Genomic DNA, 26070 nt, shown 5'->3' with positions numbered 1-26070 from the left:
TAGCCTACCTCACGCTGGTGACTTTCTTCCGTTTGGGCCTTCAGACTGGTCACTAGGTGGACGGCTTTTTCTGCCACTGGAGGGAGACCATGAGTTAAATGATCTCGTGGAACTTCTTGCAATCCCCCTTTTTTGGTGCGGAGGATTAGCCCTGAGCTAACGTCCACCACCAGCCCTCCTTTTTGGCCCTAACATCTGTGTCCATCTTCCTCTATCTTTTATGTGGGATGCCTGCCACAGCATGGCTTGATAAACACTGAGATCCAAACCTGTGAATCCCAGGCTGCCGAAGTGGAGTGTGTGAACTTAACCGCTGCACCACCGGGCCGGCCCCAGTAGCAATCCCTTTTAATTTACGGAAGGTCATAGTATATGAGTAAACTACTCTGTCAGTTGACTTGCCGCTTGATTTTTGTTAATTTTGCTTTCAGTTACTTTTGTTACTGAAACATAATTCATATACGATAAAACTCACCATTTAAAGTGTACATTCAGTGGTGTTTAGTATGGTCGTAAGGTTGTGCAACCATCACCACTACAGTATCTCATTTCACACTTTGAATTATTGACATCATGCAGGCCTGTCTTTTTGACATTGATCTTTCTTACAAGTTAAACTTATTCAGGGATAAGTTATACTTAATAAAACTTTTTAGGTAAAATAATTCCCAATTTTTTTCTGAGGATTGGTGCATGTCACTCATTCGGTAACTACCTGAATACATACTGTGTGTGAAGTCTTAGGCTAGGGGTCAGGTATATAACAATGAGATAGTCTTGGCTTTCATAGAATTAAGTGTGGGAGTGTGGGCATAGTGTGGAGGAAGAGAAACAACAAAACAAGTGTGATAAAAGGCCTTGAGGATATGATAGGAAGAGTCACCATAGAAGGTCATAACCAAGGCATCTGCTTAGTATAAGAGACTTGGAACTCTTCAGAAGAGAGCATTTCTGGAAGAATGTAAAATGCTAATGTGAATTCATTTTTGTCCTATAACTATGTATAAAGATTAATATGCCTGTGGACAAAGGCTGGAAGGGAAAATGAATAATAAAATCAATTTATTTGTTAAGATGCTAAAATTGTGTGTTACTCATTTTGGTATTCAGTACAAACAAGCCTTCTCCTTCCTCGAAAACCCAGTTCTCGTCCTGGTCGTCTGTGGAGCTAGCCTAGCTGTACCAGCCCAGTCCTTTCTCCCTCCTCCTGTACCATTGACTGTGTGTGCCTCACCTTAATCCTTACACACTGTCATGTGTTAGTGTTCTTTGTTTTAAATACGCGTAGCTTTACTCATCCTAACTTAGTATTACACTCCTCAGTGCAGGGGCTGTTCTTTTATAGTCCTCAACTCTATAGTGCTTTGCACACAAGCATAGATTGTTGTGTGTATGTGTATTTGTCTGCTGCTAAATTTATAGGGGTAAATATATCTGACTAGGAAGGTGGATAACAGTAAAGTATTGTAGGAGAAGAAATGATAGATTTAGGACCATGGTTTCCGAAGCTGGGAGCTTGAGGACCTTACTTGAAGTTACAAATTTATTAGTTCCCTACTCTGGATATGCCAAATCAGAATTTCCAGGGAATGGGAATTAGAACATTTTTGTTTGTTTTTTTACGGAAGACTGGCCAGCATTTCCAGGTGATTGTTACCTGGCCAATCTGGCATTTAGTATTACCTGATTTAGGAAACATGATGGCTCTGGACTGGTAGGTGGTTAGGGAGTATGCCAAGGTAATGCACATTCATAGGCTAGAAAGCTTTTTGTTTTGCTTATTTTTACTGTCTACATTGCTTAAGATGAAGGTGTAGGCAATCATAAAGCTGATTTTTAATCAGAATCATGGAATTAGAAGACTGTGTAACTTCATTCGCTTTCACAGTGTTTTCTAGTATTTTTTAAATGACTGATCAAATGAGAATAAAATTATTAAAGGAAGAGACTTGGTAGATACTTTGGATTGACAGTTATTTGGCTGCCTCAGGAAGTAATTTTGTCTGCTATGTATAAAAAGGAGACAATCTTTTTGTAAATAGCTTTTTAGTGAAATATAATTCACATATCATACAATTCACTCTGCCAAGTGTACAGGTAGTTTTTAGTTTTTATTTTGTTCACAGAGTTGTGTGACCATCATCAAAACCAGTTTTAGAACATTTTCACCACCTTCAAAAGAAACACTACTCCTTAGCAGTCACTCCCATTTCCCCCAACCTTCCCATCCCTAGGCAACCACTGATTTATTTTCTGTCTATAGATTTGCCTCTTTTGGACATTTTATGTAAATGGAGCTGGACAATAAGTGCTTTTTTGTGACTGGGTTCTCTCGTTTAGCATAATGTTTTCAAGGTTTGTCCTTGTTGTGCTGTGTATCAATACTTAATTCCTTTTTATTGCCAAAAATATTCTACTGTATGTATATACCACATTTTTGTTTGTCTGTTCACTAGTTGTTGGACATTTGGGTGGTTTCCACTTTTTGGCTACTGTGCTGTGAATGTTAGTGTTCAGGTTTCTGTGTGGGCATACATTTTCATTTCTCCTGGGTGTGTACCTAGGAGTGGAATTACTGGATCAGATAGTAGCTTCATGGTTAATATTTTCAGGAACTGCCCAACTGTTTTTCAAAGTGACAGCACCATTTTACATTCCTACCAGTAATGTATGACGGTTCTACTTTCTCCACATCCTCACCAGTGCTTAATCTTTTTGATTGTAGCCATCCTAATGGGTGTGGAGTGGTATCTTATTGTGATTTTGAGTTGCATTTCCCTAATAGCTAATGATGTTGGTCATTTTGTCCTGTGTTTATTGGCCATTTATAATGTCTGTTCAAATTCTTTGCCCATTTTTCAATTGGGTTGTGTTTTTATTGTTGAGTTGTGAGAGTTCTTTATATATTCTGAGATATGTATACATGTAGTATTATGTGTTTGATATATGATTTGCAAATATTTTCTCCCATTCTGTGGGCTGTCTTTTTCACTTTCTTGATAGTGTCCTTTAAAGTACAAAAGTTTTAGATTTAGATGAAGTCCAGTTTATCTATTTTTTTCATTTGGCCCTTTTGTTTTTGGTGTTATTTATAAGGAGATTTTGCCTAACTCCAGGTCCTGACAATTTACTCCTTTGTTTTCTTCTAAGAGTTTCATCGTTTTAGCTCTTATGATTCATTTTGAGTTAATTTTTGTGTATGCTATAAAGAAGAGGTTTAACTTCATTCTTTTGTGTGTTCATATCCGTTTGTTCTAGCACCATTTGTTGAAAAGACTGTTCTTCAGCCCCACTGAATTGTCTTGGCATAAGGTGTTCTTTTTTAACCTAAGCATTTTTTTTTAAGTATTTGGAATGAGAAAAATTCAAACTACACAAAAGGGTATTCTGTGAAAAATAAGTCTCCTTTCACCCTACCCTCCCAGTTTTTAGTTATCCTACCTGGAGGCAACTTTTTAAAATTGGTATTTATATATTCTTTTGGAGACATTTCATCCACATATGACCACATATGTCCGGAAAGGTAGATTGAAACCAGATTTTGGAGCACCTGGAATTATCCTAATATAGAAGGATATGTAGATGAGGGCTAATGTTTCCTGTGTTGGAGGTTTCACATTCTCCTTAGTGACTTTACGCCGTTGCAGCGTTTATATGGCTACTGGGAATGAAGTGCTTTGTTTCCATCCTTCTCCAAACTTTCCTTGTAGATTCTTTCTCGATTACTTACTCAACCTTGATTTCTACCTAAAAGAAATGGATACAAATCAAACCATAAAGCAAACTTTAATCTTTTTCTACTTTATTATTCTGGTGTTTATTTCAGGGAGCTTCTGATAATTGGAGGTGTTGCAGCACGGGATCAGCTCTCTGTTTTGGATAATGGGGTAAGCTGTGCTTTTAATTTTTAAAAAGTAACATTGTGGATTGTCATTTTGGCAATATAGTTCTGTTGTGTTTCAAGAAAAATCAAATAAGGCTGAAATTAGAGCAAAGTGAAAAAGTATATATTTGTTCAAAAACATCTTGCAAGTATGCCTTTTCTTTTCCCAAAAGTATGCAGCACAGTAGTCTCTTCCAAACCCCTCCTGTAAAATTCCAGCATACATGAGGGTTCTTTGTTCTCCCTTTTGAGCGTCTGAGAATTTCCTTCTCACTTTCATGAATTGAGTCATTTCTTTTGGGAATAATTGAGAACGAAGAAGTTAAGAATAAAAACGTCACCGAGCAGATTGCACAGAATGTAGGAGTTTTGGCAGTGATCCTTGGGAAGGATGAAGGACCACAGGATGGGGGTTCCAGTAGGAGGGAGCTGAGTTCAGATATGTGTCAGGGAAAGCCTTAAAGCTGTGTTCACGCATGCAGTTATAAAGGACAAAGCTAAGATGGATCCTCATTATTGGGGAAGAAGTTTGAGAAATTCTTAACTGTGCTCATCAATTCTATGAAGCTAATTAAATATAGGTGGGACTTCATAAAATATTCTATTTGTACAAACTGACTTTTTCCTTACATATTTCTCTTCCGTTTCCTTCTTTAAGTGTTTTCTCATTTAATCTTAACTACTTGATACTGAGTCATGGCAAGCAAATATGTCCCCCCTCCAGTTCTCTTGGTGCCCCTGTTATGAAATTTTGTGCTGAATGGTTTCAATTTGATTTGGTATGGCCTATTTTGAGCAAGGAATCACATTACTGTACTTGTTTATGCTATTCTAAGATAGTAATATTGGTTTGATATGTTTGTATTTGGGGTGTTATATTTTAGTGGTTGTAGATTTAATATGTTCATTCCCATTCTTGGTTCCTTAAGCCCAAATCCTTTTCTGCCATAAGTTAAGTTTCTTAATTCATTTTTTCCAGCTATAGAGCTTTTAGGGAATTATATCTGCTTTCATCAGTCATATCTAAAATTTGGTGCTGGCTGAAGCCAATAGCAAAGTAAAGGCAGTGTTATTCTATAGCTTTCTTGGCAGGATTCAATTCCATTCTTCTCAGGGGATCTAGTATGTTCTCTTTCTGCTCTTGTTTCCATCTTGTATTTTCTACTTCTATTATCTCCTATCATCTTCCAGCTAATCCTTAGCCCTGTGTTGTGTCTTATGCTGGGGCAGAAGTCAGCTTTGGAGTGAGAGAGTAGAACTATTTAATTTTTGTAGTCTTCTAAAGTTGCACAATTTGACAACATGTACACTTGAGGCCTGAAGGAGTCGTTGGTGCTATTAGACAAGTCATATAAATGTTTCTCTCAGGCTTTTCCAATTTAACTGACTCTTCATTTGAAACCTGAGAGACCTTGTATCTATTTTCATGCTGACTTTACCTACTGAAATTGAGGCGGGAGGAAACTCACATGGTGGGTTAGAATCCTATAGTAAAGAGAGATTACACATAGACCCAGATGGCATTTTGTTCATTACTGTGTATGGTACCTGTCACAGTGCTTGGCACACAGTAGATTCTTAATACATTGAATGGATTGTATCTTCATATTTTTGGATAATATTCTCTAGATTGAACTGAGACTTGCTTATAGTTATCAATACAAATGAAACAATGGCTTCAGAAATGTCTTTTATTTTTCATGGGAATATAAATGCCTCCTACAGGATCAAATTAAAAGTCCATTCAACACAGTACTCTACTTTTTCGAGGGGTGAGATACTGAAATAATGAGACTATAGGGATAAATTTGCTAGGAGAAAGTTATATTTTTAGTCGAGAGTGGAGAAAACAAGGAAGAAAGAATAAAAGTGATTTTTCATGCCTGTTGATAAAGAGGAGAAGTTTTGAATTGTCTAATTGATTGAATGGTTTTGCATAATGCCTTGTTCGTGCTCACACACGTACATCCATCTACACGCGTTTACAACACTTTATTAACTACTTTATAGAAATGGGTCAGGTACTGCGAAATTCATGACATATATTGTCTTATTCAGCTCTCACAATGGCCCTCTGAACCAGTCCTCTTCCCCATTATACTGGCTTATACTAAATATTAAATAACTTGCCCAAGATCTTACAACTTATGGGTAGAGCTTACTTCAAAGCATGTGTTCCTAATCACTATACCTATGAGCTTTATTAAAAGATATGTGTGTGTGTGTGTGAGAGAGAGAGAGAATGGAAAACGTTGTTAATTATGTGTACTGGCATAGGGGTTCATTATACTATTCTCTTTGTGTATGTTTGACAATTTTTATAATAAAAAGTCAAGTAAAACTTGTTCTTCTTTGAATTAGATCTTTTCTCATGTTTAGACTTTGAGTTGGAATCCCAGTTTGGGTACTTACTGGCTGTATCATCTCAGTTCTTGTGACTATAATTTTTTTTCTTTTTTGCTGAGGAAGATATGCTCTAAGCTAACATCTGTTGTCTGTCTTCCTCTTTTTGTATGTGAGCCACTGCCACAGCATGGCCACTGACAGATGAGTGGAATAGACCTGCACCTAGAAACCAAACCTGGGCCACCGAAGCTGAGTGTGCCAAACTTTTAACACTAGGCTGCCAGGGCTGGCCCATGACTTTTTAGTATTTTAAACTTGAGTTTCCTTATTTAAAAGCAGGAATAATAATAGTAGTGTTTTCCTTAGTGGTAACATGAAATGATATAATACTTGTAAAACGTTAGCACAGTGCCTGTTCATTATAGCACTTGACAAACAGTAATTATTACTGTTTTCCTGGATAGTCAGATCATCAGTATTATGAATTATAACCAAATTTATTTAGCACCCAGTGTACTAGGTGTCAAGTGCTTTATGTATCTAACTCTTAACTATCACAGCCATCTTACAAAGCAGAAGGTATTACCCATTTCGAAAATGCGAAAATTGAAACGAAGAGATTATATAAATTGAGGTCACACAGCTACGTAATGGCGGAACTGGGATTTGAATCCTGGTTTATTTTCAGAGTTCCTATAAATCTGTCTGATTTTTGTTTGGAAAATACTAATTCTATATATTAATCTATATGTAACAGTCAAGGGTGTCAGAATCAGTTGCCACAATCTTCACAATTTCAGACCAAATGCAAGTTTGATAATACAGCATTATCTGTAACTCCTTTTTTGCAAATTTAGAGTTGACTGTGACTACTGCAATACGCATGTTTTATTGTAAGTAGACCACTGTTGGTTACCATTTTAAGATGATTATAATAGTTCTTCAGTTTTCAATAGGTGTTTCTTTTGATATTTTTCAGGTAGATATAGTCGTTGGCACTCCGGGAAGACTAGATGATTTGGTGTCAACTGGAAAGCTGAACTTATCCCAAGTTAGATTCCTGGTCCTGGATGAAGCTGTATGTTGAAATATAGTCATGCTTTAAAAAAATGTTTACTTATGTTTTTGGAGATAAAATATGTAAAATGATGAAGAAAAAATATAATTCAGTCATGCTCCAGTACTCAGAAATAATCATTGTTACCAGTTTGATATGTTTTCATTTATTTCTTACATTTATGTAAATATTACTTTGTGTTGTTGAAATCAAGCTATGTGGAATCTGGGAAATTTTTTTTTAAATGTAGTATCATAAGTATTTCATATCATTCTTTGTAAATAATTTTTAAAGGATGTCTAATGGTCTATTATATGGATACTTCATGCTTTAACCACTCTTATTCTTAGATAATGTAGGGTTTTTTTTACTCCAAATGGCTGTCTTTGTTTGTACATAAGTTTTTTTTACATGTTACAGATTATTTCATTGTGTCATAGTTGCAAAATGTGAACTGTATGGAAGGACATTAATGTGTTTGAGGCTCTTGAGACATACTTCCAAATAATTTTCGAGATGGGTTGAAGTAGTTTTTCAGCACTAAGGGTTTTTGTTTTCCACATTAAAATCATATTCATAAGGACATGTGGTAGGAGTATTAACTCTCATATTCATTCTAGAATACTAATGTATGGCTTTTAGGTTATTGTCAGCTTTTTCAAAATTTAGTCATGTGGAATTTAAAGTTGAGTTTAAATTAAATGAGGAATAGGTGAGTTTACAACTCATCTTTAAATATCCAGTAGAAAACAATCATTTTGAAAATGTCAGGACATGTATATGAATTAGTTTCCATACCTTAAATTTTATATTTGATTTAGAAAGAAAGATTTAGATCCTGATGAAAAAACTTACGGTTTTCTTTGTTTCTCATACAGGATGGGCTTCTTTCTCAGGGTTATTCCGATTTCATTAATAGGATTCACAATCAGATTCCTCAGATCACCTCTGATGGAAAGAGACTTCAGGTATGAAATGACCAAAGCATCTTAAAATACGTGGAGATGATTGCTGTGTATTAATGTGTATTATTTTTTGTTTTACATTTATAATTTGTTTTAGTGTCTTATGACTAAGTTAACTACCATATGAAACATTTTCTTCATTATCTGATTAAATAGTACACACAGAGGAAACAGTCTTACAAGTTGCTTTTAGAAATAAAGGAGAAGGGAATTTGAGGAAATTAGGTGTTACAGAAGACGATAGGTAAAAAATTCTTAGTTTTCTTTTTTTAGGAAGATTGGCCCTGAGCTAACTGCTACCAATCCTCCTCTTTTTGCTGAGCAAGACTGGCCCTGAGCTAACATCCATGCCCATCTTCCTTTACTTTATATGTGGGACGCCTACCACAGCATGGCTTGCAAGGCGGTGCCATGTCTGCACCTGGGATCTGAAATGGTGAACCCTGGGCCGCCAAAGTGGAACGTGCACGCCTAACTGCTGTGCCACCCGGCCAGCCCATTAGTTCTTTTTGTACAGAGTGTTTGGAGTTTATATTCCAGACTATGAGTACTACTTACTGTTTGAAGGAAAAATATCTTGACCTGTTGAAAAACAGTTGTTTCCTTAGTAAATTATTTCTTAAAATATTCTTCTTTTTCTTGTCCTTCTTTCTTAGGAAGAATTTGAGAAATAGAGGTTTTTAAGAGAAGGAGATAAATAGTAACATGATTTTAGATCTTCAAAAACCTTTTCATCTGACTTAATTTTTGGAGGACCTTGAGGAGTAGCTGGTGTGTTTCTGTGGTGGTGAGGGGCTCAGAGAGAGTAACCTGCCCTGGGTCACACCGCTAGTTGTTGCTAGAGTCAGGGATCGACCTTGTCTTTAGATTCCAGGGTTAGCATCCTTGTGCCCCGCATCAGTCTTCATATGGTAGAATTATTATTATAAAATCTTTATCTAAATTTTGATTTTTCTATTCTTAGGTGATTGTTTGCTCTGCTACTTTACATTCTTTTGATGTAAAGAAACTGTCTGAGAAGATAATGCATTTTCCCACGTGGGTTGATTTAAAAGGAGAAGATTCTGTTCCAGATACTGTACACCATGTTGTTGTCCCAGTGAATCCTAAAACTGACAGACTCTGGGAAAGGCTTGGAAAAAACCACATTAGAGTAAGTACCTTATAATGTTAACATTTGTGTAGAATAAAGCATTCATAAACTAGCCTCACGTTGGGCTCTTAGTGATGCCTAAAGCAACCAGATGTTCTCTCTAAGAAAAAGAAGTCCTGCGCATTGACCAGAAGAGTTTAGGCCTTTAAGGCACAGAGTAAGTGATGGACTCATCGTTTATTTTTCTCTCTAGATAAAGTTACTTTTGTAATCATCTTCTTTGATACAATTTTTATAAATAAATAGGATTATTTGGATATATAGATATAATTTAAGATACAATGATTTCCATTTTTAGTAGTATTTTGGTGTCCTCTTGATGTGTATTATTTTCCTAAAAATCAATTTTATGTGTCCATCTTGTCATTTTTCCCACTGTTAATAGATTTCTTTTTACATTATAAGGATATGTTGATTGTAAATACACAATATACTAAAAACCACCTTTGCATTTTTATTATTCCATTTAAAATTGGTTAGGCTTAGATCTACAGTTAATAAAGGGTTTTTCTGAATTGGAAGAATCATTTTGCCTACAGATTATAAAGACGTATGTCTGAGATGTGGTGTAAAGTTAGATACAACTCTCCCTTTAAAAAAAATGACACCTATTCTGAATCCTTACTTAACCACTCCCTGCCTCTTCTTATCCTTCCTTTTGAAAGACTGATGAAGTACATGCGAAAGATAACACAAGACCTGGTGCTAACAGTCCGGGTAAGTTAAAGGAACCAATAAAATGTGTTGGAGGATTTTAAAAATGAATTGGTTTGTTTTATTGAATTTATCACTTGTTTACTCTCATGAAGGATTTGAGGTGACCTACAAAATTAGAATAGGAAATCTGAAAGTAAAAGCAGCAAAGATAATAAAGAAATAGGGAAAAAGCTGATAGCAGTCAACTTAGAGGAATTTTAATCACTGAATTTAAGATAGTCTCTTAGCATCTAAGTCACAAATATTTTGGATTGTAGAATTCTCATCAATCATAGGAAACCAGCAAATTTCTTTGGTAACAGATTTTATATTGGCCCTGAATTCCAGGAGAAATGTTATGTAGATTCTTTATATCAGGGAATTGGGTAACGAAGGAAGATGTCTTTAGCTACAACTTTGTGAAAGATACAGAAATGATCTTGAAATAGCTTATTGGTTCTTTTTGTGTGTAGTAAAATATACATAACATAAAATTTACCTTTTTAACCATTTTTAAGCATACAGTTCAATGACATTAAGTACATTCTTACAGTACAACCATCACCACCATCCATCTCTGGAACTTTTCATCTTCCCAAACTGAAACTCCGTTTCATTAAATATATGTCAGTTTTTTTAAAAGCCTAACATTAAATCCTGATTCAGTGAAGACACTCCTCTGCAGAGCTGAGATGGTTTGTTTCAGGTACAAAATATTTCAGAGATACACGAAGATATAATGCCTGATGTAAGGGTAGTGCTTAGAGAACCGAGAACAGATCTTAAACCCGTTATGCTGCATGTCTTGACATCACCTGTCCTAAGTGGATCATTGGCAAGGGTTCGACTGCATTTGGTCCATGACTGGATTCATTGGTAGGTTTTTGACAAGTATCTAAAAGGTGAATTATCTGAAATCCTGATTAAAGAGAGTTCCTTTGAACTCAGTTTTATGTGCACCTCCAAATCCCTGAGATGTGTGCTCTACTAGCCTTATTATTGGAGAGGAACAGAGACACTGCTAGTTCAAATTGATATCCCACTGTTTGTGAATGCATTTTGTAAAATAAAAATTTTTACTGTTTCGTATGTTTTTCTTGTAAAAGTTTTGCTTGGTTTATAATACAATTAGAGGTGACCAGAGAGACCTTAGAAATATGTTGGATTACAGAATTAAAATTTTGCATTAGATAGTTGAGGAGTAATATAGCCCAGCTTCATAATGAAAAACAGAGATTTGGAGGATGGTCACAAAGAAATTACTAACTAAGTTTGATGTACAGTTTTTATTCCATAGAGTGAAGTATGAACTTTCTGATGTTTAGATTGATTTAGGAAGTACATTAATTATTTTTAAAGGTGCTAAATAATTGAGTAAACATTTATTAAGCATTTAGGGAAGTTAATGAACTAATGAGTTAATAAGCAAGGCAGAGTATGATTAATCCTCCATGAGAGATAAGAACAAAGTTTTGTTGTATATATTTCTGTTTGTGTGTGTGTATACGTGTGTTTTTCCCTCGTAAGAGGTACGATTATAGGTGTTTTGTTACTCCATAAACTGGTGTAAAAAACATTAACAGAAACAAAAATAAATGAGCAAATGGATTATCTCACCATTTCACCCTATTTAGTATTTCTTATTCTTGTCTATAACACTTGTATTAAAGCAGAGTTTTTTAGGTGAGTTAAGCAGTAAGTCTTTGACTGTAATTAGGTGTGTTTATGACAATTTAAAATTGAAATTCTGTTTTTTTGTTGTTGTTGTTATCTGGTATTCAAGAGATGTGGTCTGAAGCTATTAAAATCCTGAAGGGGGAGTATGCTGTCCGGGCAATCAAGGAACACAAGATGGATCAAGCAATTATTTTTTGTAGAACCAAAATTGACTGTGATAACTTGGAGCAGTATTTTATGCAACAAGGAGGAGGTAATGTTTCCTCGCTTGAAATAAATTGTGTTTCTTTCCTCATTTAATAGATTATTAGTCTCAAGTTGATGGAGTCTAGAATGCATGCACAGAATTTAAAGCACTTATGGTGCATTAAGTATCTGTGTTTATCCACCACTTTTCCAAGCCCTAGGAAAAACAAGGAACGAGTTTCTACCTAGGTACGATTTCATTGCCGTGAACATGAATCACAGCATTCTAAAGCCTTTATATCATTTCGAAGAAGGGTAAAATTATTGATTAACTTATTTAATGCTAAAATTTTAAGTGTGAGCATTAAATAATAGAATGTATATCTTCTAAATCAGTAAATGAGGAAAAAATCTTAATCTAAAAAAGGCTAAGAAAAGAAGAAAAAGAAAAAGGAGAGTGGTTAGAAATTACAGAGTAAAGTGGCTGGTGGAAAAATCTGAGTACATGCGTAAACTATAACATGTATCAGTGAACTGAAGTCTTCTGTTAAAAGGCATAGATTCTTAGACTGATAAAATCTAGCTATATGCTGTCTACAAGAAACATTTCTAAAACCTGGTGACGTGGAAAGATTGAAAGGAAAGGGAATGACAAAATATTTATATATATCTGCTAAAATATTAATCAAAGTTGGTCTAGCTCTATTAATAAGAGATACAAGATATTTTAATACAAAAATATTACTGTAATATTTACTGTATATATATATACACACACACGTATGTATAACTACAATAAAGACAGCTGCTATGTAATAAATAATCTACAATGACGATAGAATGATTCTAATTTTATGCTCCTTATATTGACGTCAAATATATAAACCAACATGAAAAAATGCTCAACATAATTAGTTGTTAGGGAAATGCAAAATAAAATCACAACGTGGTACCACTGTAGCCTGATTAGAATGGCTAGATTAAAAATACACCAAATTTTGTGGAGCATATGGAACAACTGGAGCACTCATACATTATTGGTGTATAGCCACTTTGGTAAACGATCTTACAGTTTTTTATAAAATTAAACATTGCTATCTTATGGCCTATCAGTTCAACTCCTGAATATTCGCCCAAGATAAGGGAAAGCATTTGTTGACAAAAGCTGTGTGCAAGGATGGTCATAGCAGCTTTATTTATAATGACCCAAAACTGAAAATACACTAAGTGGCCATCAATAGGAGAATGGCTAAACAAAATGTGAGATGCTTGTACAGAGCAATGAAAAGGATTGGACTGTTGATAGAATAACTGGATGAATCTCGGAAACATTATGCTGAATGAAAGAATTCTCACACAAGAGTATATACTATATGATTGCGTTTTTTTCAATTTCTCGAAGAGTCAAAACTAACCAACTAATCTGTGAAGGTAAAAAAAAGCCAGAACAGTGGTTGTCCCTAGGAGGATAGGAGTGGGGATTGACTGGGAAAGGGCATGAAGATAGCATGTGGGGTGATACTCACGTTCTGTGTTTTGATAGGGCTTTGGGCCACATAGGTGTATGCATTTGTCAAAACTCAGCAAATGTACACTTAAGATTTGTACATTTCTTGTATGTAACTTTTACCTCAAAAGGAAAACAGAAACCCAAACAAATACTGTACTCTAGTTAATGATAATGATATGCATGCTAAACTGTGTACTGATATCTGCCATATTTTCGAAATGCATCAAAAATATAAAAATGAATTGATAGAGGGATAGATAGATATGTGGTAAAGCAAGTACAGTGAATGTTAATGGTAGAATTTAGGTGGTGAGAATGCAGTCATGTTGCGTGATGACATTTTGGTCAACGATGGACCACATAATATGATAGTGGTCCCATAAGATTAGTACCATATAGCCTAGGTCTGTAGCAGGCTCTATCATCTAGATTTGTGTAACTACACTCTATGATGTTTGCACAAAAACAAAATTGCCTAATGATACATTTCTCAGAACAAATCCCCATTGTTAAGCGACGCATGACTGTATAGTTACTCGTTGTTAGAATTCTTTTGTTATATGTTTGAAAAAATAATGTTGAAAAAATATATAAAGTAAAATTTGACGGATGTACAAGGTAATAGACAAATCCTGCTCTTGTACTGGGGAAGACTTTAACACATCTCTTTTTATAATTAATACATGGCAAGGAGCTAGAAAACTCAAAAAGGATATGGAAAATTTGAACAATTTAGAATTTTGAACCAGTGGTCATATAAAGAACACGTTACGTGGTTCGTTACAGTGCCCAGTAACATTTTTTTTCAAGTTCCAGCAAACAGACTTGCTTTGTTGTTTTAGTTGTAGTGACTGTTTTGTAATAAATATTTCTTCCTGTTCACATTGGTTTTGAATGGAGGATTTGACTGTGTGGTTAGGAATGCTGTTAATCAAGCAGTAATATTCCTTAGTTCCTTTCCCTAAATATTCTGGTTACCTCTCCTAGAGAACAAGTTTCCCAAACCATTACTAAAACCAAAATAACACAATATATACCAGATTTCACGGATTTCAGAGAGGGGAATAAAGGACCTCCCCTCTCCACACCACACCTCAACCAGGACCTACCAGTGTGTTGTGATACTTTCCTAAACTGCTTGAGTTCACAATGCAGTAAGACCTCAGCTGTAAGACTCTGGAAGTTCTGATTAGCTGTTATTTCTCCTGTGCATAACTAGTTTTTAACATTAGTCATTTTCACTGGATATCTTTCAAAATGTATTGTTTCCTTGAATTCTGAAGTATATTTTATTGAACCTAATTTACTATGGAGAGTAGTTAAGTGGCATAATTGTTATTCTGGGCTATCTTATAGTGGTGCCTGTGGGTTCTCTTGAATTCTAGAGGGTTGTTTGCCCTTACTCTGGTCCAGACTGCACTGCTTTTTGTTACTGTATCCACTTGAAGTTTCTTTTTTAGGATTGGCTGCCACTGCACCTGCCTCTAACACCTCTCCATCCTTCCAACTTGCTCCTTCTAATCTGCTTTGGCCAGGAAAGCAGATAACTAAGTTGCTTAGAACATCTTGAGGAGAGCAGGCTTGTGAATGTGGCCTTTTAGTAAGGGCATGAACTTCATAATGCCCATTTTGGTTCTTCTAAGAGTGATCTCTTTTGTCTACTTTTTGGTTCTTCACTTTACCTGGGATAGGTGAGGTTCCTGGTACACATATATTTTCCTCACAATGCATTTTATTATTTGTTTGTTTATTTTTGGTGAGGAAGATTGGCCCTGAGCTAACATCTGTGCTGATCTTCCTCTATTTTGTATGTGGGATGCCACAACAGCATGGCTTGATGAGTGTGTAGGTCCATACCTGGGATCCAAACCTGTGAACCCTGGGCCGCCGAAGTGGAGTATGCAAACTTAACCACTATGCCACTGGGCTGGCCCCACTGCATTTTAGTTGGCACACTGCTTTATCTACTCCTGTAGATCAGGAAGGGTGGTTTCAAATGTCCTTCAAAGCAAATCAATTTTAATGCTTATGGAGTCATTTTAATGACATTTCAGCTATGACAGATATTGTGTGTACCGTGGTTCGTGGCAAGTTGGGGTATAGATTTCCATAGAATTACATGGTACCATTGTAGTGTGAATGTTATTGGTTTTTTTTTACATAGTCTTAGGCATAATGTTTTCCAAGGTTAACTGTTTAATGTGTTTTTCACTAGGACCTGATAAAAAAGGACACCAGTTCTCATGTGTTTGTCTTCATGGTGACAGGAAACCTCATGAGAGGAAGCAAAACTTGGAAAGGTTTAAGGTACTGATATTTAGTTAACTGCATTTCCTTAATACTTAAAAGGGGCATTGTATGTAGTTTTAATCAATTCCAGTTAGTATTAATAAGCAATTCTTGTCCTAGAAATTTCAAAATATTTCTACCGTATGGTGTATCCTCATCTTGGCAGGGCTTAGTCACCTTTAACAGTCAAATGGTAAATTAAGTGTTCTCTATTAGCACAACACTACTGTAATAAGAATTTTCAATGTAAGGAAGTTTTAGTTAAATTCTTTCTGGTAGATATTTTTAGGAGAAGCGTCATTGGATAGTTAAACCATGTCTGGGAACTTTTTTTTTTTTAATAGTTTGTGGTAATACCAATAGAAAATTTAATTTGCAGATCAGTTTAAGACAGGTATCAGAATGTGGTTTTGTAGAATTGAATATATTTTGAATTCTTTGGGGCAGACTATCTCAGTTGTGTGCTTGCAGCACGTGAGCAAGTTATAGAATTCTGGGTGCACGTGGGTGGGGCTTGAGCCATTGAGAACTCGAAGTCGGTAACCTCTACCCCCAAGCAGTTTCATCTTCCACTTACCACTGTGTGTTCACCTCAGTGTAGAGTACAAATATCATTTTCTCTCAGAGCTGTAATATGAACAAAGGTGGGAAGTCCTGGGCTTAGGAACTTTGGATTGTGTTTCCATGCTGAGCATAATTGACAGAGATGTTAAAACATATCATATGGGGGCTGGACCTGTGGCCGAGTGGTTAAGTTCGTGCACTCTGCTTTGGTGGCCCAGGGTTTCACCAGTTCGGACCCTGGACGTGGACCTAGCACCACTCATCAGGCCATGCTGAGGGGGTGTCCCACATAGCACAACCTGAAGAACCTACAACTAGAATATACAACTATGTACTTGGGGGGGCCTTGGGGAGAAGAAGAAAAAAAAGAAAGATTGGCAACAGATGTTAGCTCAGGTGCCAATCTTTGGGGAAAAAAAATGACTTTGGCTTAACAAAAAATATCACATGGCCTCATTTCAGCATGCATGCCACCCTTCTCTATCCTGGGCATTGTGCTGGAGCACAAGTCAGTATGCCCTCCCCCCTCCTCCGAATCTCTACCTTTACTCTGCCTTGGGGCGCAAATGACATCTAAAGGCTACTTTGTACTTCCTTGTTGAGAGCACCAGGGGCCCACTCTCTGTTAATACACGGGTAAAGATAATCCATATGTTTTTACATTTTGTTCTATTTTATCTTTCTTTTGAATTATCAGTCAGGATTTCTAAAGATAAAGCCAAATTTTAGCAATAGTTTAATATCTTCTATCTTTGATGTAAGAAAAAAAATGAATCTAGTCATTGATTTATTCAGTTAAATGTCATATTTCAGCAGATCATAACTTAAAAATTCAAGACTTGTTCTGGTGAATTATGAATATCTGGAACTCTAATCTGATAGTAACACGTTAGTGATTAGAGGTCTCATTTAGTGGAAAGATAGTATTTGTGTTTATTTTTTAGTGTATGTACTAATAAATTCCTTTCTCTCTCCTCTTTTCTCTTTAGAAAGGAGATGTAAGATTCTTGATTTGCACAGATGTAGCCGCCAGAGGAATTGATATCCATGGTGTTCCTTACGGTAGGAAGCAAGTTTTTATGCCTACAGTTTGAATTTTATGGAATTTAAAGTAAACCATCTAATATGTTTGAAGTATTTAGAATGTCAAACGTCTAATATGTTTGAAAATTTTAGAAACTCTTAGTGATTGATGAGAATTGTTTTTATTTACAGTTATAAATGTCACCTTGCCGGATGAAAAGCAAAACTACGTACATCGAATTGGCAGAGTGGGAAGAGCTGAAAGGTACTGATGTAACTTTTTTTCTTTTTAAGCTTCTGTGCTTCAGGAATAAAGTCTAAAAAAGACTTTTAAAATCTTTCAGGATGGGTCTGGCTATTTCCCTGGTGGCAACAGAAAAAGAGAAGGTAATCTTTTCAATGCTGTATTATATTCATTGTTTATGTTGTCTTATTAGATGTTGGAAATAAAGGCCGTTTGATTTTTCCATTCACATTGAACTCAGTTGCATATGGAATATAAATGAACTTTTTAATAGCATCTTTTTCTCTATATTCATTGAATTGATAAATAAATATTAGGACAAAGTTTAGAAAGGAAAAAATACACAGTGTAATTTTTCCTAATAGCTTTAATATAATTATTTTCACCAAAAAATATTTAAACCCTCTCTGGCATCATGCTGTAGAAGACTTTTTATGGAAGTGGGAATAACTTGTTATTTTGATCTAGTTTGATACAAATTTACAGAAAAGTTGCAAGAATAAGGAACTCCCACAAACTCATTGCCCAAACTAGTTGTTCATTTTAATTTTTTCTATTTGTTGTATTATCTTATAGAAAACATTTGAACTTTATTTATTTTTAAAGATTCTATTTTTCCTTTTTCTCCCCAAAGCCCCCCGATACACAGCTGTAGTTGTGGGTCTTTCTAGTAGTGGCATGTGGGACGCCACCTCAGCATGGCCTGATGAGTGGTGCCATGTGTGTGCCCAGGATTCAAACCGGTGAAACCCTGGGCCGCCGAAGTAGTAGAGCGTGCGAACTTAACCATTCGGCCATGGGGCCTGCCCCCTGAACTTTATTTTTGATACTAATTGTGATGTAGTATTCTCCAGTATTTACTTTTCCATCCTTATTTTTATCTGAGAATTCCTTTCCATAATTGACATCCGTTTTGGAAAACTTTTGCATTGTTCTCAGAAAGAACTGTTTCAGAAGACCTAGTTAATGCGCTATGGAATGGTGGTAGTAATTGGATGACCTACCATACCTGTAATCTATTTTTCTTGTGCCTTAAGGACAGAAAATATTAAAAAACTAGTTGAGAATAAAGATATCCAGCATGTTTCAATTGCCATATGTGTTAATATATTCTGCTGCTTTCATACAGGTTTGGTACCATGTGTGTAGCAGCCGTGGAAAAGGGTGTTATAACACGAGACTCAAGGATGATGGCGGCTGCACCATATGGTACAATGAGATGCAGGTAAGACTGACCACATGCTTATTAAAATCGGTCAAAATAGACTGCGTTTATCTACAAAAGTTAATCTCAGATTTTATCTATTTTCCAATTATGAGGAAAAGTAGTAATTGATTATAATGTTACCTATACTTTGTGAATTGTAGCTTGTGAGTTCATCTCTTCAGAAATCTAACTTCCATTTACACTGAGTATTATAGCCTTCCTGGTTTTGTTTAATGCTGATAAAATGCAACTTTGTCAAAATGAAAATTTTATTTGAAAATACTTTAATTTCTCTCCCTTTCTTAGTTGCTGTCTGAGATAGAAGAACACCTGAACTGTACCATTTCTCAGGTCGAGCCAGATATAAAGGTACCCGTGGATGAATTTGATGGGAAAGTTACCTATGGTCAAAAAAGGGCCATTGGAGGTAAGCTTTGAATTACTTGTAATTCTATTTTAAATTGAATGTGTTGTTTTTGAGCTTCAGTTTAAGAAGAGAGTAATTTCATTTTATTGTTCAGTGTATTTTTAGCATCTGAAGCATTCCCTCCTTATACTGTCAGAGCACTTTGCCCATGCGTATCGTGTCACGTTCTTTTACTGTGTGCTCTGGATGTGAGTGAAGCGCAGCAGCTTAGCTCTTTGTGTTAATGTCAGGAAAGTAATTGAACATTTATGGAATTTTTAGGAAACGAGTATAATGGTAATTTTTAATAAAGAATTGAGAGCCTTTGACTTAATTCATGTGGTAACCCAGCCTACTATTTCCTTAGCTTATTTCTGAAATTTGTTTTTGAGATTCAGGCTTAACTAGTGGTTTCCAAACCATGGAAGAGAGAGGGGAGGAGTTGGTAGGGGTACTGGGACAGCTGTTAGTGAGGCCTAATCATTTATTTGTATTGATTTATCAATTTTAAAACTCCAGAGTTTTGGAGATAACTTGCCCAGTAGTACATTTTTATTGTTAGAAGCAATGTTTAAACTGATATAATTGAGCCAAAGTATTGCTGACAAGTTATTTCAAGCATGTCATTTACATTACTTTATAATTTGTGTGTGTGATGCAGGTGGAAACTATAAAGGCCATGTGGATATTTTGGCACCTACAGTTCAAGAGTTGGCTGCCCTTGAAAAGGAGGCACAGACATCTTTCCTGCATCTTGGCTACCTTCCTAACCAGCTGTTCAGAACCTTCTGATTTTAACAACACTGAATAAGATTTGAATAATAAAAGTCTGTAGTCTTAAAACTCTAAAAATATTGTACTGCTTCCAAGCAGCAGTATTTATAGTAACTTAAGCTATTAATGCTAACTCTTGCATGTCAAGAAACATTAGTCGTAGGAATTCTTCATAAAATGGCAACTTGATGAAAATAAATCTGATGACTATATTTTCATGAAGGTTTGTGTCTTATTTTGAAGTTACTTGATAGTGCTCTTTTTCAAGAGAGCTGTGGGTTCATGAAGTAAAGTTTATGGATATGTGAACTTGGCAGAGGACCTATGTGGGACCACTAGTGAAAATTCTGAGTAGAGTTTTTCACAGGAAGTGGTCCTGAATGGAGATAATCTTGAGATGGTTATGGTTGTCTAGGTGTATATTGAAGCTCGAGGAGAGTCGTAACATGAAAGAAAACTGGATGATCCCAAAGTAGGACAGTCTGGTTAGTTTGGAAGCATGGATCTTTTTAGAGAGTTCGGAAAGTTTCTGTGTTGAAGGATTGATGACTGATTTGGTGATGGTGACAGTGAAGCTGTGTTGCTGAAGGTTTACCTTGTTTAAGAACCTTTCTTTCCAAATGATATATACCCACAAAGATAAAACTATTCTGTTGTCCTTCTAGGTCTTAAAATTAAACACAGTTCTTTGGAATATATTTCCTCAAATCTTCTTGCCTAAAATACCAGAAGGAAAAGGAAGAATTTAAATAGATACAATTGAGTTGTTATTTTCTGCCTTTTGACTCTTAGTTTATAAAGTAGTTTCTTTGGGAAAATTATTCTTGCCCTAGAGATTCCTTAAGAGTGCAGGCTATTATAATTTCTTATATGATGATTTTCAAATCTTTTAGCACTGAGATATTTTCTTTAAACAAAATCTTGAGTGAAACTCCTTATATAAGTGGAAAAACCAATACCGTTAAAACCATGACTTAGTGTGGTGCGTCCTAGTTTGTGTGAGATGATTACAAGGATGCCATTCCTTCACTTATGTCTGGACCACTTGCCTAGAACTACCATACCAATCTCAAAGCTCTGTGACGACAGCCTTTGCAGTGTTCTCACACATTCATCACTGCTTTAGAAATGAGATTTTAATTGATAAAATGAGATTCAGACCAATATTGGAGCTGGCAGAGATCCTCTTGATCTTGTTCATGTCCTTGTTTTTTAGGTGCAGAGGCTGAGTTTAGAAGAATACATGTTCCCACGGCCTGGTTTGTAGAACTGGAACTAGAACTTGGGTTTCCTACTTTCAGCTTTTCCTCTTTGGTCTCCCTTTGGAAGATGATCCTTAGGTCCGAATGGGTAGGCCAGAGAGGAATGCTGGATAGAACTGGGAAACTCTGGAAGCAGTTATTTGGTTTTTCCTCTTCAAGTTACTGCCCAACTAGAATTACCTAGGGAACAGAGTTTTTAAAACAGGAAGCTACATGTAACCAGACCGGCAGAGGGGTTGCCTGGAGACCTGAGTCGCCCTTTCTTTATACTCACGTCACCGGTAATCTTTCCCTTCACTCTTCATCCCTGCTTTCAGATACCCATTCCTTCAGGTCTCTGGATTAACGCTAAAGGTGTGAGTAATTGTTAAAGCCTGGTTAAGTTGTGGGCACTGAGCCATGAGAGATCTGATTTCCCCCTGCCCCCTTCCTCCTTTTAGAAATAGAACCTCTTGAGTTTTAGTTGGTACTGGATTGCCTCGCCAGAGACTGTCTTTCCCAGGTTCTGATCAGTGGGCTACAAGTTGAAGTGATGTGTGCAACTTCTGGGGCACGTCCTTCCCCTGTGCTTTCCCTCTTCCCTCAGGCTGGAACTTGGATGTGGTGTCAGTGAGCCATGTTCATCGTCAGAAAAGTGGCATAATTAGGAACTGGCAGAGCATCAGGACAGAAGGAACCTGGATGATTTTGTAGAGGAGCTGCCAGCTGTCTCTGGGCTGTCTGGAACAGTAACTTGATCTTATCTGAACCACTGTATGTCTAGGTCTCTGCTCCAGCTAATACAGGACACTAGAGGCACTGAAAAGTCCAGAAAATGTTCAGTATTAACTATGAAATGTAAGTATTTCTGACTTAGCTTCAGCTCTGTGCACTCTGTAGTGTAAGAATTTCTAAGTGTACTCACAAGTCTCGTGCCTGTAGCTCTTATGTCAGCTTCCCCTCTACAGAGAAATGCCAAGACTCGCCCCACCTTCAGCACATGGCAGATACGGCCTATGGTCTTAGGAGTCCTGGCACATTCCTCCTTATTGCCTGTGTGGTGTTTCATTTGCCATTCATTCTCCTCAAAGCTTCCTTCAGGCTCTGGTTGCTAGAGTTATACATTCATAGTGACTGAAGTGGTTTTTTGGGGGAATTTTTTTGCTTTTTCAAATTTTAACAAACTGAAGTGAGCTTCTCTAACTCTGGTTTATGTATTCACTGTACTGCTAATCTGGAAGGTACTTTGAGCCTCTCATTAGAACAGAACCACCTGAGAGTATAGGAAACCAAGTAAAAGGACCAAATGCTTTCCTTGCCTGGGGATGCTTCCTGAAGAGAACTGATTCTAAAGGCCTCTAAGTACGGGCATTAGTTAGACAATTGCCAAAGCCTTTCTGTACCTCATTCTTAATATGTATTTTCCTATTATAAACAGAAGTGGAAACTTCAGGTTAAGAGTAATCTCCACTCTTGACTTATATTCCCACTCCTAGAGAAAGTCACTGCTAAATAACATTTTGGTTCATTTCTTTTTCTGTAAATTTTTTGGTATACAGCTTCAATAATAGTGTATATAGAATTTATGTCTTCATTTAACATAAATAATTTTTCTTGTTATAAACACTTTGATGGCTGCATAATCCATTGAATGTGCTGTGGTTTGTGTGCCCCTTGTGCTTTCACTGCTCATGAGCGCTGAGGGGACTTGGAGAGGAGGTGAACTTCAGCACGACAAGGCTGGATGCGAATCTGGCCCTAACCCGCACTAGCAGGATGACGGAAGGCAGGGTCCTGAGCCTCTTAAGCTGTACTTCCTTGGTTGATGATAATGGTAAGAATTATTCTCATCATTCAGGGTTATGTTAAGAGTTCAGCAAAAGTCCAGCAGGTAGACACTCATACCATATTTTATAGGATTTAACTGTTTACATTTTTCGTGTGTTACATATAATGTTCCTATGAACATCTTTGTTCTATCTTTTGGATTGTTTCCTTCTACTGGGTTCCTAGAAGCTAGATTGTCAAATTAAAACAAATGAACCTTATGAACATTTTTCAGGGTCATTACCAGATTGCCTTCTGAAAGGATTGTACTGGTTGATCTTCACACTAACAATATAGGAAGAATTCTGTACAGTTGATTTTACAAGTGGAATAATACTTGTTGCCTTTAAAGTTTGTTTTCATACTGTCTCTTCCTAGGGTGTGTGAATTGGTGCTGGTGAGCGGAGGTCGTCTCACATCTCACATGCACTTCTTTGTACATACCGCCTTACCCCCATGCCCTCGGCCGCTCGTGCCCCACCCCCAGCATTGTACTACAAATGAGGATCCAGACTTGTTGCAAATGATGTACAAGGCTTCTTTCTTTTTCATTTCCATGTTTTTTTAGAGTAGAAGTGTGTGCGGCAGTGACTGAGAACAGCCCAGATTAAAAAAAAGTTGGTTCCCAGCCAATTCTAAATGGGCAAAACCATTTAGTCACATTTTTCACCTTATTCTTCTGACTTAAGAGGGAACTATGCACTTTATTGCAATTTGAATGAGATGTGTAAAATAGGAAAAATGTATAGGTAAATATAAAATGAGATCTGGGGTAGGTTCCCTTATATAGTAATTGTATTATTTCCCTATGGATGCTGGCTTCTACTAAGGATTTTTTCCAAGTGACCCTATTTGGGGGAAAAAGGAATATTTGTTAGAAGGGAAAAAATGTAGAACAGGAAGGAAAGGGAGGGATATGGTTTGTTGCTCCAAACTAATTGATAGAGGATTCCTTTGGAGGCAGGAGTAGAAGGGGGGATTTTTGCTGTTGTTTTCCAATCTATTGCTTTAATTACCTTTCATTTAAAAGCACCTAGAGTTCTGTTTTTTCTGACAGAGATTCCACTCTTACTGGTCAAGAGTGTTGAGAGGAATTTGAAAGAACCTGGAGTCAGATAGGCCTGGATCTGACCCCGGTGATATTTACTGACTTCTGCTTAGCTAAATCATGCACAGAGATCATCAGTCTAAGGCAGGACCCGGGAATCTGCATTTTAACAAATTCATCAGAAGACCGTGATGCAGGTGGACATTGAACCACAAATCAAGAAGCACTGTTATAGAGAAATGGCTCTTAGAGCTTTAGTTCTCGCTGCCATCTTTTACCCTAAGATTCAGGCAGGATGATTCAAAAGGACGTCTGAGAGAGTTGCTTGCTATGCGAGAACCGCCTGTCTTCACTGCTGGTCCACTGTGTTTATACCAGAAAGGAGCCCCTTCCCACAGGTAAGTGGTTCCCAACCCCACCTGCACATTGCAATCACCTGGGGAGCTTTAAAAGAAAATGCCAGTATCTACCCTCCACCTCCAGAGATTCTGTTCCTTGTTCTGGAGTGGGGCCTGGGGACCCCAGGAAATGCAGATGTGCTGCAGAATTGAGAGCTGCCGCCTTGAGCTGAGCCTGGCTCTAGATGTCTCTTGATCCTGTTCCACATCATTACCCTCTGCACATGCCCCAGCTGAGACACGTCTTAAGGTTAAATACAGTTTGGGTTCAAGCTGGAGGCTTTGCTATTACACTATGCAGTGGAGGTTATTGTAGAGAAAAACTTTGATAAAAATGGTACCATATATCATTTTCAAGAAACTAATAAGATTATTTAAAAAATAAATTTTGGGGGCCGGCCCCGTGGCCTAGTAGCTAAGTTCAGTGTGCTCCACTTTGGTGGCCCAAGTTCACAGGTTTGGATCCCGGGCATGGACCTACACCACTTGTCAGCTATGCTGTGACTGTGACCCACATATAAAATAGGGCAAGATTGGCACAGATGTTAGCTCAGGACTAACCTTCCTCAGCAAAGAAATTTTTTAAATATCAAAATTTTGGAGCCAGGTGAGTTTGTTTTTATTTAAAATATTTCCACTGCTTTAGACAGAGCCACTTTATAGGCCTCTGGAAATCCTTGGTTCAACCCATTATTTTACCTCAAATCTTGTTCCCCAGCTAGGTAATTCACCCTGTTCACCAGAAAAGGCTATAAGCCATATGTTTCCTTAAATTAAATCCCAGTCGAAGGATAAATATTTGCTACTGCCAAAGGACTCTGAAGAGGCAGCCAGAGGTGGTGTTTCTCTGGGGCAATAACGGGATGTTAAGGGCTTTCCAGTTTTTTGTGGCGGGTCAAGGTATCAAGGAAGAGTCTAGCATGGGAAATCCTGATCAGGATAGGAATTGCTGGGATGCAGGCTGCAGTCAGAGAGATGGCCAGTGGCGATGGAGTCAGCTGAACGTGAGAGCGCTGACATTGGGTTTTTCTTTTCTACATCGTTCTTCCCTTGAAATCCTCGAGTGTTTGCGCCCGGGTGTTAGCAAGTAGGGATGTCGGTCTGACTTAGATATTAAAGGGAGGGCTCCGCGTGTTTGAACAAGTGATGCTGAGGGGTGTGGGAGTTGGTTAGGACTCTGTCCTGTGGGAGCTTGTTCCATCGTGGCAGCAGGGGACCAGAACATTCTTTGGAGCAGTCGTCCAAACCAAAGCTCAGAAAGGTGACAGTCAGGCTTAGTGGCAGTCAGGTTTGGCAGGCACTCCCAAGAATTCTTAGGACATATTTGGGAGCGAATTGGCTAACCTGCAGTCACAGGCTGGAAGCTTGATGTATTTTGTTTGGCTCTTAAAGGCTCTCAATTTGGAGACATTGGACTATACCCATATCATTAAATAGTGTTCACTTAAAATATTGCTGTGAGTTCTATTGGTTATAATAACAAAGTCTGTGATATGTTTCCGTCCATAAATTGTTATTCATTTTCCCACTGTTGGCTCACAATCCAGCAGCAAGAGAATACTTTCCTACAAAATAA

General features: G+C 37.0%; 1 protein-coding gene across 2 annotated transcripts in view; it reads left to right on the top strand.

Annotated features, from left to right (window-relative positions):
* DDX1 (DEAD-box helicase 1) overlaps positions 1–20192 on the top strand; it is a 42245-nt gene extending 22053 nt beyond the window's left edge. For both annotated transcript variants that reach the window (XM_044771971.2, XM_014848077.3), the window contains exons 14-26: positions 3827–3887; positions 7209–7307; positions 8165–8254; positions 9216–9404; positions 10070–10121; positions 11884–12030; positions 15689–15780; positions 17316–17388; positions 17542–17614; positions 17694–17736; positions 18723–18818; positions 19107–19227; positions 19868–20192. In XM_044771971.2, the coding sequence (XP_044627906.1) occupies positions 3827–3887; positions 7209–7307; positions 8165–8254; positions 9216–9404; positions 10070–10121; positions 11884–12030; positions 15689–15780; positions 17316–17388; positions 17542–17614; positions 17694–17736; positions 18723–18818; positions 19107–19227; positions 19868–19998 (1267 nt within the window). In that variant the 3' untranslated portion in view covers positions 19999–20192. The remainder of the gene's footprint in view (positions 1–3826; positions 3888–7208; positions 7308–8164; positions 8255–9215; positions 9405–10069; positions 10122–11883; positions 12031–15688; positions 15781–17315; positions 17389–17541; positions 17615–17693; positions 17737–18722; positions 18819–19106; positions 19228–19867) is intronic.
* Positions 20193–26070: the final 5878 nt, after the last annotated feature.

Source organism: Equus asinus, chromosome 6 (genome assembly GCF_041296235.1).
Source record: "Equus asinus isolate D_3611 breed Donkey chromosome 6, EquAss-T2T_v2, whole genome shotgun sequence".
Classification (NCBI taxonomy): domain Eukaryota; kingdom Metazoa; phylum Chordata; class Mammalia; order Perissodactyla; family Equidae; genus Equus; species Equus asinus.
Note: the sequence above shows the minus strand (reverse complement) of the source record. Positions and strands in the feature narration are given on the sequence as shown.